A 13,122-nucleotide genomic window follows, 5' to 3' on the forward strand; every position below is an offset into this window, starting at 1 on the left:
CCTTTCACATGCAGCTGGAAGCAGGGGAAGAGGAGGAGACTTGCTACCCTATTTGGCACTCCAGCACAGGTGGCAAAGCCATAACTGCAAACCAACAAAGGCTCTGCTGACAGCAGTATGCACATAGCTCTGACAGGACAAGAGACAGAAGTAGATACTTTTCTACCCCCTGCCTATATCTGCTGGGCGTTATTTTCCTTCAGAGCACACCTTGGACTCCCTTGCAGCCCACTGCCCACAGCAGCTCCCAATTAGGTACTGGAAAAAGCGGTGCCCACACATGAAAAGCAGCATGCAGTGGGAAGCCAGCCTAGCACGTGAGAGAAAAAACAGCAAGAGGATGTTGCTGTGTCCTTCATCTTTGCTACTATTCCAGTGGCATTCCCTGGGAGCAGCAAGCCAGACCAGCTGCCCCAAAACCCAGGCACACATGTGTGCCTGCAGCCTACCAAACCCCCTGATGCTTCCCTGCAAATGGAGGGTCCCCTCCCACTTTCCTGGCTTCCCTCACTACGCTTGTAAGAGTTACAGGGTTTTCCACACCAGAACACTCCAAATGCCTTTTCTTTCCTTCCCACATTACTAGATGACAGAAGAGAAATGGAAATGAAAGTCACCAACCTATTCAAATCTATTCCAGGTCAAATGAGGGGTGAATGCTTTTCCTAATGTATTTCACAGAGAGCATTTAAGTTTCTGAAGCTTCCCAGAATTTTGATTCTATAACTATGGAGGGTTTGTTTTTAAAAAACTAAAGTTTAGTAGTGAGATGGTGTTTCTTGATGAGGGGAGTCTCGGTTAGTGTTTGTTTAAAACAAACAAAAGACTAATTGCTTATCTCATATAATCCATTCAACATCCACTTCAATCTAATACCTTATGTTAACATTGAGAGTCGTGACAGCACACCATTAATGGATATTAGTTTTATTCTCCCGGGTAATGCAAAGATTTTCAGTTAACCCAAACTCAAGCAGGAACATCACCTAGAGAAATTCAGCTGGGCTTAAGCAGAAAATTACATTTCATTTTAAAAATAATAATCACCTCTAATCAGCAGCATTTTCTTTTAACCAAGAAGGTTCAATTTAAAGTGACTATATAAAGTTCATATATGCATATTTTCAGCTCTCTCTCGAGCTACCTAACTCAGCCAGTTGACAACTGCAGGTCAGTTCTTGTTTTTATAATGAATACAAGCACTGTATCTTTACATTTTAGACATTAGCATCCTTCATCTGACCTTGTCTAACAGACAATCATTCAGTAACTACTGTCACACCTTTGAATAGATAAAATTGGCAACAGAGCAGAAATTTGATATTTAGAAACTCGATCCAGAGTTTCTCTTTTTAGACCTTCATCTGGATGGCATTCCTACTACAGCCTATAAGTCTACAGAATTTTCTGTGAGTCAGTTCTGTGCTAACCACAAGACTAAGAAAGCATCAGCCAGTCAAAAATAAAACTTGTATCATTCTTTATCCTCTGCTTTTTCTCAGAACAGATATATGCAAAGAGTAATATGCTAAAGAAGTACCTACTCAGGATAATATACCATCACACCATCTATCAGTTACAGAACAGGCTTATTTGTACATGACTGAGACCTGTCAGTTCAAAAATGATATTTTTTCATAGATTGTACATAAGTTTAATACAGGTAACTAATAACAGTTTATACACTTACATACTTGAGAGCAGGTACTATAGTACATCTTCCCTTCACCCAAAGTTTGTCACATTTTTAATAGTAATTTTCTTACCCAAAAATGAAGCAAGGAAAAATAAAAATCAGTGTGCAATTTTCATTGTTAAGTCTTTTCTCTCTCTTCTTACCTTCAACCTTCATACGCATTTGCTCTTTAACTCAGCATACCAGTGCTGTGACATTTCATGTCAACTTTAGCAAGATATTACAAATCATAACTGTTACATCAGTCACGAAGTATCTAGGATACCTCCTAAACTGAGAGTGTTATTTTGTGTAGCACACAGAACAAGGAAATTCCATCTGGCTGTCAGGGACTAGGGGCTTATGCACAACCTTATAAAAGAGATTTCTCAGATAAGATTACTAACAGATTATTCCTGCCTCAGTGTTTTCAATAGGAAGAGACCATATCAGCCAATAAAACCAGGGTTACACTGTGTGTTATATAAAGAAACTGTATTAGTGAGGAAAAAGAGGGTCACACTATGTGTTATATAAAGTATCTATGTAGTACCATATCGCATATCCTATATATTGATTACATTCTCATCTTCCATATTAAGCTTATGCCTTTAGAAGAACTCAAAAATAAGTTGACTGGTAGATGACATACTCGGAAGCTATTAAAAGTGCTTTTAAAATCAGTAGATCTCAGATAACTTTATAGAGGCGATCATGACCATTTTATTTAAGAGATGGAGAAATGGGAATTCTACTTCTGAGCAAGATGTAATACCCACTGACTATACGTAGATGTCATTATATCAAGAAACCACCAATGCATTTTCCAGATACCTTACTCACTTTATCCTCTCCGAGGAAAACGAGAGAGCCTTGACTAGCTGTAGTGACACAAACAGTAACCAAGTCATCCAAGTTCTAGTGCGCTTTTGGTACTCTTTCAGGTATGCAACTTTGCCTCCCCAAATATGTTCAAAGTACTATAAAATAAGCATTTTATAGTACTATAAAATTCAGTGGTTTATTGTTCTTTTTTTTTTTTTAAACCCAGAGCACTCAAGAATTACAGTGTAACTTCTTCCATACAGCTTAAAAGTATTTGAAAACCACATCATTAATACAGCAAGCACCACACATAATACAGGTGTGAAATTTAAGAACTGCTTAGGGGAAGAGCAAGCAAACAATTGTTGCCATAGAGCTGGGAGGAGGTGGTTTGTAGGGAGTGTTAAGTTTGTTCATTTAAAGCATTCAAACTGTAGGCAAGATTGTGAACCATTTGTTTCAAACTGATAACCATGTACTCTAAAACTCTGAACATTCTGGTCATGAGGATGAGGATTTCACAAGCTGACCCGTTTAACCTCCTAAAATACACTTCAGATTATTTTCTTGTTACAAAGTCACTTTTATTCAGAAACTTGAGGTTCAGCAGTAGCTTATTTTTCAGTATTCTTTCATAAGAGTTTAAACTGAAGAGGTTTAAATCAAATACTTCTATGAAAGCTTAATGTGGCACAGCCTCACAGTATACTTAACTGTATACATGAGGAGGCAAGGCCCATGGAACAACCCCAACACACACTCCACAGCTGAACTCTTGTTACTGGAACAGACAGATGGAGCCCCATTTCTCCCCTTAGTGCTCCTGGGAAGGTCTCCCTTTTCCTGTATTCCCCTTATGAAGCAAAGCTCCTTCCATCATGAAAGAAACTCCAACCTCCACAGGCTCTTGAACAGACACACCCTCTAAGCATTCAACTTACCTCACCAGCCCCACCACACTTGATCTTCCAGAGCAAACAGAATAATCAGAAGTGCAAATTATGGGTACAGGAATCGAAAGTCCATATAGCTTACCATTCCCTTCTCACCTCATCAAGAAATAGCCCTGCTACAGTTGAAATTTAATATCAGTGTTCCCAGTGCCTGATTAGCAACTCTGAATACTTTAAAGCCCTACCATGTGCTCTCACAGGAGCACACCACCACCAAATGCTTTAACAAACCCACATTGTCTTTTGGTCAGTGCTCATTTATCGCAGAGGCTGCACTTAGCACTTTAACTCTTACATGGAACATAACATTCCCTGCTACCTCTCAAGAGTCACAGTGGAGTAGTAATCCTAAATGGCCAAGACCATGCACAAATACTTTTTCCAACTACTTTTCCTACTTCATCCTCTATTAAAAAAAAACAACAAACCAAACCAAAACAAACAGGGGAGATACTTGTATTATTTATGCAAGTAGAAACATAAACCTATTGTGGTGGGTTGTGTTGTTAGTTAAGAACTGCATCTATTTTTTATTTTTTTTATTTTGTTTTAGTTCTGTGTTTCCTTGTTGAAACCCTGCTAAAGAAATCAAGTTAAAGCAACCAAAAACAATGCAATGCACTCATATTAATGATACAGGCAATCCACTGCTAGAAGCCATCTTCAGTCCTCCTCCCTGCAAAAGGAGGTCATGCTGGACCAGGAAAAGAAGAAATGCTGGTCATGGTAAAAGTCAGAGAGGTAGGCAGAAATGCAGGCTGAATGACAGATTCAAAAGGGATAACTAAGATATATATTCACCTAGGAAGATGGATGAAGAATAAAACGCCTAGTCAATAAAGGGCGAATATGGGAAAAGCCTCAGAAAACTGCTGCTATGACTCACTCCGTCATAGATGCCTAGCAAGTATCACAGGAGTGATGGAGCACCCTCTTTGAAGCTATACCTGTCTTGTTCTGTCCCCCATTCTGCACTACTCATGATCCAGGTTTGCACAGAAGGTTTTGTCATCGTCTGTCCAACAAATAACTTGTTTTATACAAGCTTCTCTCTGTCACTGTTGGCAGTCAATCACAGATCCTGGAAACGATTCTCCAACAGAAGCTAAACTCAGCTGGTCCCGTGAGATGTGATACAAAGAGGAAATGAGGTGCTGTAATCATGCAGAGTCAAAAGGAGAAGTGACAGATTACAAGTATAGCTTATCCTGAACCATACTGAAACACTTAAGTAGGAATTTATCCAAGAATTCATATCTTTGCCTACACTGCAGTAAACTCAGATATCATTAAATGTATTCACTTCTGCAACAGTTAGCCAAATGCTCTCTACTCTTCCCGTCAACCTCCCCCTCCCTGTTTTCCACCTGGGTCACTACAGGACAAAGATCTCTGTGATAGTACCTGTTTCCAAAGGCATTCAGGTATCACACCGCCCATAGGCTTCGGCACAGCTGGGTCACAGGAACTTTCCTAGACAGATAACACCTACAAATGGCATTTGAGTACCTCAGCATCTTTCAGTTTGATGAGGTGTAGCTTCTGGCATTATTCTTTACACCAGACTATCTGTCCAAAGGCAGCTTTAATTACTAGATAATACCATTTAAAACATCTAGTCTGTCCTTACTTCCAGCAAGCTCAGCAGTCGCTAACAAATTCATATTTCATGGCACCCCTTGCCATTCACTGATCTATCCTATTTTATCTTGTCCAGCCAAAATTTTGTTACCTGGCCTCTCTGGTGCAGGTTCTTCACTCTGCTGTGCCACCCGTTACACCAGGAAATATCTCTGATCACTATTTTCATTGTACAACTTAGTTTCTTAAAGCCAACTGAATTTCTTGAGAAAAAGATTTTAAGTTCAGTGCCTTCAGCAAAAATTCTCCATCCATTTTTACCAATAAACCACTTTAAAAAGATAGGAATAAGACAGTAGAGAAAAAAGGAGAAAAGAAGAAACTTATCTAGTTTAGCACAAGGCTAGCAATAGATGCCCATAAAACATGTGGTGCTTTCCTCTAAAAGCTTTCAGGGTGTTAGATTATACATCTAGAAATGGAAGCACACCATTCATACAAAACTGAATTTCCTGGTGAACACTGTTCTTTGTCAAGTCGATGGAGCCAAAAGATCAGTAACAAAAGTTCAACAGTGAAAGGAAGAAAACCAAAATAGAAGATAATCTGGCAATTATGAGAAGTTGAGAGGAAAAGGTATAACTGGAGATGGAACAGAACAAAAGGGGAACAGCAGCTCTGTATGGAAAGAAAACAGAGAAGCAGAAGGTCAGAAAGCAGCTGTGAAGGTCTGGGACATAGGTGCATTGGCTGGCAGCGGTACTGGTACTTCTTAATTACTTAATGCAACAGTGAGTGGTTAAACTGTACCTACCGCTGCTGCCACTTTTCTTTTACCATGTTCTGTTTGAAATGCTGCTAGGTCAGGCCACAGCAAACCCTCCGAACAAAGTCTGTAGCAGCAGTCTTTACTACTTTAAAAGAGCCAGCTGCGAATGAGAAAACAAGTAAAGCGGTACAGCCACGTGCAGGCATAACCAAATGCTAGCATTTACCACTCAGAGGTTAAGGTTCATAGAACTACGTAAGAAGAACTTGCTATAGCCACTATCTTTTAGCTGAGAGAAAACAATGCATTTACAAACACAAATGATTCATTATCCAAACAAACGTTTAAAATTTGGCTCAGGGGAAAAAAAAAAAAGATCAAACAGGTAGCAGGGTTAAAAAAATCCTGTTACAGATTTAAATAATCTCACTTAAACAGTCTGCTAAGGCAGAAAACTTTCCCAGCATCACATTCAGCTGGAATTTTAAAATGCGGTCAGATTGAAAGTGTTTATACCTGCCACTGCGGTGGGTATCTACATGCCGGGTACGTACCCTCATGGACCCACTGATTTTTTTGGTTTTGTAGTTTTTTTTTTTTTTTAATTGGGTTGTGTTAAACAGCAGGCCGGCAAAAGGTTAAACAAGGCGCTAGAGGTATTTTGTTTAAAAGGACCGTTGTTTTTCCGTGTAAAAGTTAAATGCAGTTACGCTGATACCGTTTCTCATACGGTAATGGAAAATACCCGCGTTCACGATTATTTGAAGAAGCCCCCGGGCAGCGGCAGCCACAGAACCGCCCCCCGCCCCTCTCCGCGCCCTCCGATGCCCGTTCCGGCCGGCCGAGCGCGGCGCCAGCGCATCCCCCCCGCTCCCCGCAGCCCCCTGCGATGCGCAGCTCCCGGCCGTACCTCTGCGGGGTCGATGCCGAACGCCTCGCCGATCTTCGCGTACAGCTCGCGGGCGCTGCCGAATCCCGCCACGCGGCCCGTGGGGCTGCCGTGCGCCAGCTGCGTGTGGAACTGCAGCCGCGCCGCGCTCGGGGCCGGGGCCGGCGCCGGGGCCGCGGGGGCCGGGGCCGCCGCCTCGCTCTCCACCAGCTTGAAGGTCTCCTTGGACTTGTCCTTCTTCTTGCTCCTCAGCCCCAGCGGCATCTTCCGCGCCTGTAACGGCCTCCTGCCGCCGCCGCCGGACACCCGCGCTGGACTCTGCCCCCGGCGCCGCCCCGGCCCCGCACGGCCATGCCGCAGGCAGGTAAGGCCCGAGCCCGCCGGCCGCCCCGCCCCGGCGCCTGTGGAAGCCGGCGGAAGGCTGCGCCTCCGCCCCTGTCCGCACTTCCCCCCGCCCCCCGGGGCTCTGCCCGGACCGTGCCCCGCCCCGCCAGCCTCGGCCCAGGGGGGCCGCGCACCGGGGACCGTCACCACCCCACAAGCACAAGGGGAATATGGACTTGGGGCTGAGGCTGTTCATATAAATAATCGTGCCTGTCCTGGGTACCGGCGAGGAAGGGTGCGAGTCATTTCTCCTAACTGGAAGAGCACTCTGAACTAGACTAGACGAGGTTTGCCAACGGCTAGTATGGTCCAGTTTCTGGCCAAAGACATCTCTTCCACTTTTTTCTAATTGTGTATTACATAAAGTGCATATTGTAAAGTGTATTTATATAGCTTTAAAGTCTTTCCCTAAACTGTACACAAACCCAGGCATAAAATGTTCACCATTCTTTCACTCACTAGTTCAGGAATTTTTACTAATAATGAAGTACTAAATATTGATCAGAATAAGTTTACATGCAGGATATAGAAGAAAACACGAAGTATACAAGGATTTCAGCCAACTTTTGCTTAATTATCACACTTGTATGTAGTGTACCTATAAAGGTGTAAGGGTTAATAAAGCAATAGCTGGATAAGCAAAAGTGTAAGAGGCTTCCTATTGAACTGGACAACTTAGAAATACTGAGATTTACCATATAAATATTTGGAAAGTGTATTTTCTAACATTTAGAAGAGTTAAAATGTTTCCTTTTTTACTGCAGAAAAATGTATTCTATAAAACGAGTTAGGTGTGCACATTACTGAATACATCTGTGCTCCAATGTAACTACACTCACCTCAGTGCAATTGCTCCATTTTCACTGGTGTACTGAAGCCACACAAGATGTGGAGTGGAAATTTCCTGAGACAACATCCAGCACTTTTAAAGGAATCTGGTATAAAGCTGCAGAGAGAACCAGCACTGCCTTACCCCATCTTCTGACTCTAAGAATAAAAACAAACCACTGGGGAGACAAAAAATGGATTCTGGCACATGGAGTCAGACCAGGTAGGCACAGAGAAGGGGATAATTAGGAGGCAGCCGGGAGTCAAAAGTAGCATAGCTAATCAGAAAGTACCTACAGCATCTCAGAAAATACATACGATTTTTAAAGTGCCCATGTTGTGAGGAGAAAAAAAAAAGTTTGAACCCAGTTGGATTTCAGTTTTTCCAGATATCATGTGGCAGATTTAACTGAATGCTCAGAAATGCCTAACCTTTATCCAATTCTGATCAAAGACAATTAGATTCAAGGTTATTAATTTTCCAGTAATTTCCACCAATAAAAAAAATTTCACACACACCCCTTCAAAAAAAAAAAAGCACACAAGAAACCACAGAATAAACTACCACACTTTAAGAGTTGACTGTCCAGTTCTGTTTAAAAATCAGAAAACTTAAACTGAAGATTTTCCCTGAACTTGGAGAACCATGTGTACTTTTCCCCCATTATTAGCATGCATTCAGACAGCACATTGGCATAAATCGGATGAGAATGCAGTGATATTAAATGAGACAGATCAAATAATACCAAACAGTTCATATTCATTCAGGTATTTAGGTTTTTTTGCTGGTTTGCAGTTTTAAATGGGCAAATGCTTTTAAAATGTGCCTTTCTCCATTTACTAAAAGGCATTACAAAGGAACTGGTGACATTGACAAGTATTTGTGTCTTGTCTTTTTTCTAATCATCTTGATCTCTACCTACTCGTTCCTTATCTTCTGAACAGATAACTGACTCAATGTTTAAAAACCAGTAAATACTGTTTATAGTCCTTGCTGATGCTAACAATTTAGTTAATATAAATGAAAACAAGGAAGCTTCCATACAGTGACATAGAGAGGTTGTGTAGATTTTTTTTATTTTAAAAACACACAGACATTGATATAACCCTAATTTAGGTATCTGTTGCAAAACTTTCTTCAATGAAAATGTTAATGTTTCTGTGTTTCATACAGAAAAAGACAAGTGAAGTTGTACAAGAATGATGCTGATCCTACTGACAGCTTGGAGCAACAGCATCAGCTATTAACTATGGAAAGAAAAAATTATGAGACCAACAGAGCTGACCAATTAAGGTGAAGATTACATCGTACTGTTTAATACAAACAGGATGGAGCATGTATATGCTATCATTATTTACACAACCATAAATAGAATCATGGAATGGTTTGGGCCGGAAGGGACCTTAAATATCATCTCATTCCAACCCCCACTGCCATGGGCAGGGACACCTTCCACTAGACCAAGTTGTTCAAAGCCCCGTCCAACCTGGCCTTGAACACTGCCAGGGACGGGGCATCCACAACTTCTCTGGGCAACCTGTGCCAGTGCATTACCACCCTCATAGAGAAGAATTATATATATATTATATTATTATATATTATATATAACCTAAATCTATCCTCTTTCAGCTTAAAGCCATTCCCCTTGTCCTATCACTACATGTACTTGTGAAAAAGTCCCTCTCCAGATTTCTTGCAGGCTCCTTCACGTACTGGAAGGCTGCTTCAAGGTCTTCCTGGAGCCTTCTCTTCTCCAGGCTGAACAAACCCAACTCTCCCAGCTTGTCTTCATAGGAGAGGTGCTCTAACCTTCTGATCATCTTTGTAGCTGTGAAATTAAACCTTTTTGTTGTTCTTTAAATAAGAGAAAGATAATATTGCACATATGCTTGTAATGGACACAAGACAATTTCTCCACCAGTCCTGCTCTCAGGCTTCCTGATTGTATACCCACTAGGGAAATATCTGCAAACATTAATTAACACACATCAAAACTAGATCATTAATCCAAATAAGCCTCCAGCAATTCGGGATAGTTAGGATCCAAAAATTACTTAAACTTCACTTTTTGTAAGTGACATTGTTGGACAGTTATCCATTTAAATAAAAAAAATGTAAATAATCCACTATTAGCCTTGGGAAATCCACTATTTCTTGGGAAAGAAAAAAATAAGGCTGTCGGTCCTTTTATCCTGTGAGTATAATGCACACTGCAGTTTATGAGAACTCTTCAGTTTCTCAGCCATAGTACTCAGGATATGAGAATTGAGGCATGCAACAGCCATAAAGTTTGTGTAGAAACTATGTGGAATTGGAAAGAGCTGTGTTACTGGATATGAAATGCCACAGTGCTATGTGGCAAACAGTATATAAAATTGTTTCACTACACATAAAATACATAGTAATATATATATATACACACATACACACACGTATGTGACTTCAGCAGTTCTTACCTGCCGCATATTATATCTTTCTGGTCATCCACATTCCAAATGAAGCAACTGCTTAAAAGAATTACTTTTATAACCAGAGAATGAAGAGCTTCTTCTAAGATATTTCAGGACCTTATTTTGTTTAGTCTAATGAAAACAAGACTGAGAAGAAATATAGCTAGTGTTTGTAAGTATCTATGATGGCATTAATTGGATATAAACTATCTAAACAAAATAATGTTGATAAAAATAAAACTGACATTTCCTACTTGTAATGTTTAAAACTATTTTTCAAACTATCAGAGGACACAAGGCCTTTCAATATGACTTTATCTCCTCCTCTAACAGTTCCAGTCTGGACTGCCTGTGGCAGGAGGGACCAAACTCCACTACCAAAAATTACTAATCTTCTGAGAGTTTGCCTACACTACATTAGGTATTCATATTTTGGCTTTGACGCATGAAAAACATCAACTAGTAAAACCATCCTCTGAAAGTCCATTCACCAGCAATAAACTCACTTTGCACACTGACTTCAACTTTGGAATTGTGAGTTTATAGAGACAGAAGGGGATCTCAGGTATTTTTACCCTGCTTCTTATTACTTACAAAATCTGTTGGTATATGAGGAAAATAAAAATACATGTCTTTCCTCGATTATTCTCAGAAGTGGTTTTAGGTCCCTATTACACTTGGCCACAGCTTTTCTGGCAAGGGCTGCTTCTCATGGAATGCAATTAATCAGCCTTTCTTTGGATACAAATATGAGCAGTCGAGGCTCTTTTTTGGAGCATGCCATGAAGTACTTATTCAGGGAAATGCTATACGGTATTTCAGGAGCTGGCTAGGTAAGGGTTTTGGTTTTGTTTTTTTTTTTATTACATAAGGCAGAAGGAGTGTGAGGATGATAATTTGTCCTTGATAAAGCAATCAGGCATGAGTAACAAGATTGTCATTATATAGCTCCTCCCTTGGGTAGGCCAGTAATTCCAGAGGAACACAACAAGCACAGGACAGTTACACATTACACAGTTACCCAAGGGGAACAACAGTACACTCTACTTTCACTCTTTAAATAACAGAATAATTAACTGGAGGAGCCTGAAGGAAACAAATCATGCCATCTAATAACAGTCCATGGCTGAGCAATTTGACAAATGAGGAGGTGAGATTCTGCACTTCATGAGGCAACTGGTACTGCAATTTGTGCAGTTTGCATGCTGAACAGTGATTAAATGAATACCCTGGCTCTATAGGATTTGTTCAGTAAGCAATATAGTAAGAACTATTAATGTCAGCTGCAAAGGAGGACTAGCATTTACTAACTGGAAAGGTAAAACTGTCTCTTAATATTTACAGTAACATGACCATGTCCTGTATGTTTTAGGTCTAGCATATGAATTCAAGCACAGAATTTCACCCTGAATCATAGCAAATTTCACTGGTGGGGTAAAACCTTTGGGGTAATCCCCAAAGCATGTTACCAGTGAGTCAGATTAGCACATAAAATGCACATGCTAGACAGGAATGGAGTGCATTTAGTTTGTCAGTGGGCTAGTAATCTCCAGACCTTCTCAGAAGCTTCATCAATTCTACAAACTAATAAAGGGGGCCAGGAGAACTCGTTAGTACAAGAGCTACCATAACCACTACAACTCTAAGTGGATCCCTATGGGGCTGATACTCTCGAAGTCCAAGGAAGTGACTCTGGATCTGGCAGGCAGTGCTTTTCAAATGCATGACTGACCAGATCTTTACAAACATAGTTCCGTTCTCCACAATAATCTGAGTTTAGTTTCTTTCCCTTCCTCTATGCATTCCACTCTTTCTGCCATCCAATTCTACAGCTACCATTCAGTCACGCACATTTTATTTCCATGTATTTCAGTAGTTAGAGATACAGTAGGTGACTGAGTATTTGCCTCCTTCTCCCAAGTAGCCTTTATTAAACAATCAAGTGGATTTAAAGCATAGCTTTTAAGCACATTTTTTGATTAGAAAAATACTAATTTTCATGAATCCTGGATTAGATAGATATTCTCCCATGCTATTTTCTGAAACATATACTTTGTTACTTCTCCAAAAGAAAAGAAATACAATCATTTCATACCAGTCCTATAGTTCTGTATTTTGTGCATGAAAACAGTTGAAAAAGTTTAGTTTGCTATACATATATATATACACCTCTAAATACACAAGATACTGCAATTCCTCAATTTAATACTACTCCTCTTACCTGAAGATGGTTACAAAAAATAGTCCTAGTTGCTGTAACTTTTTCATTTTTTTTTTCTTTTTCTTTTTTTTTTTTTTTTTTTTTTTTTTTACAAGTTGGACTATGGTTACAATACCCTGGATTACAAAATGCTCAATTCCATTAGCTTTTAAACTGACAAACAAGTAATTTAGGATGATATGCTTTTAAAGTCATGTAGCTTATAGCATCTGCCATCATAACAAAAGATGAGAGAGAGTTAAAAACCAACTTTACACCTTTTACTTAAAAACCACATAAGAAATGCAGTACGGAACATACTGAAATGGGAATTTTTTGAACAAATAATATATAGTGTTAACAATAAGCATAAGCACTAAGCAGCACTTTTTTTTCCTTTGTGATACTGCTCCAGCAATTGTTTAGTTCCTTATAGATGTAAGACTACAGCTAGCTGACACTTTATGAAGAGATCTGCAGTTGAAATATTGATTCGAACAGTATCTCCCAGAAGTTCTATTCCTTTGAGTAACAGAAATGGGATTATTCTTGTGCTCATTAAAGTTA

The 13,122-nt window shown here is 40.1% G+C and overlaps 1 protein-coding gene across 3 annotated transcripts in view; it reads right to left on the minus strand.

Annotated features, from left to right (window-relative positions):
• Positions 1–12,619, minus strand: part of GIPC2 (GIPC PDZ domain containing family member 2) — a 33,988-nt gene extending 21,369 nt beyond the window's left edge. The window contains exon 1 of one of the 3 annotated variants that reach the window (XM_030493958.1): positions 12,208–12,619. In XM_030493958.1, coding sequence (XP_030349818.1) covers position 12,208 — 1 coding nt within the window. In that variant the 5' untranslated portion in view covers positions 12,209–12,619. Of the gene's footprint in view, positions 1–6,713; positions 7,112–12,207 lie in introns of those variants that run through there. The other 2 variants (XM_030493956.1, XM_030493957.1) reach the window with 2 other exon arrangements.
• Between the last annotated feature and the right edge of the window lie 503 nt (positions 12,620–13,122).

Source organism: Strigops habroptila, chromosome 8 (assembly GCF_004027225.2).
Source record: "Strigops habroptila isolate Jane chromosome 8, bStrHab1.2.pri, whole genome shotgun sequence".
Taxonomy (NCBI): Eukaryota; Metazoa; Chordata; class Aves; order Psittaciformes; family Psittacidae; genus Strigops; species Strigops habroptila.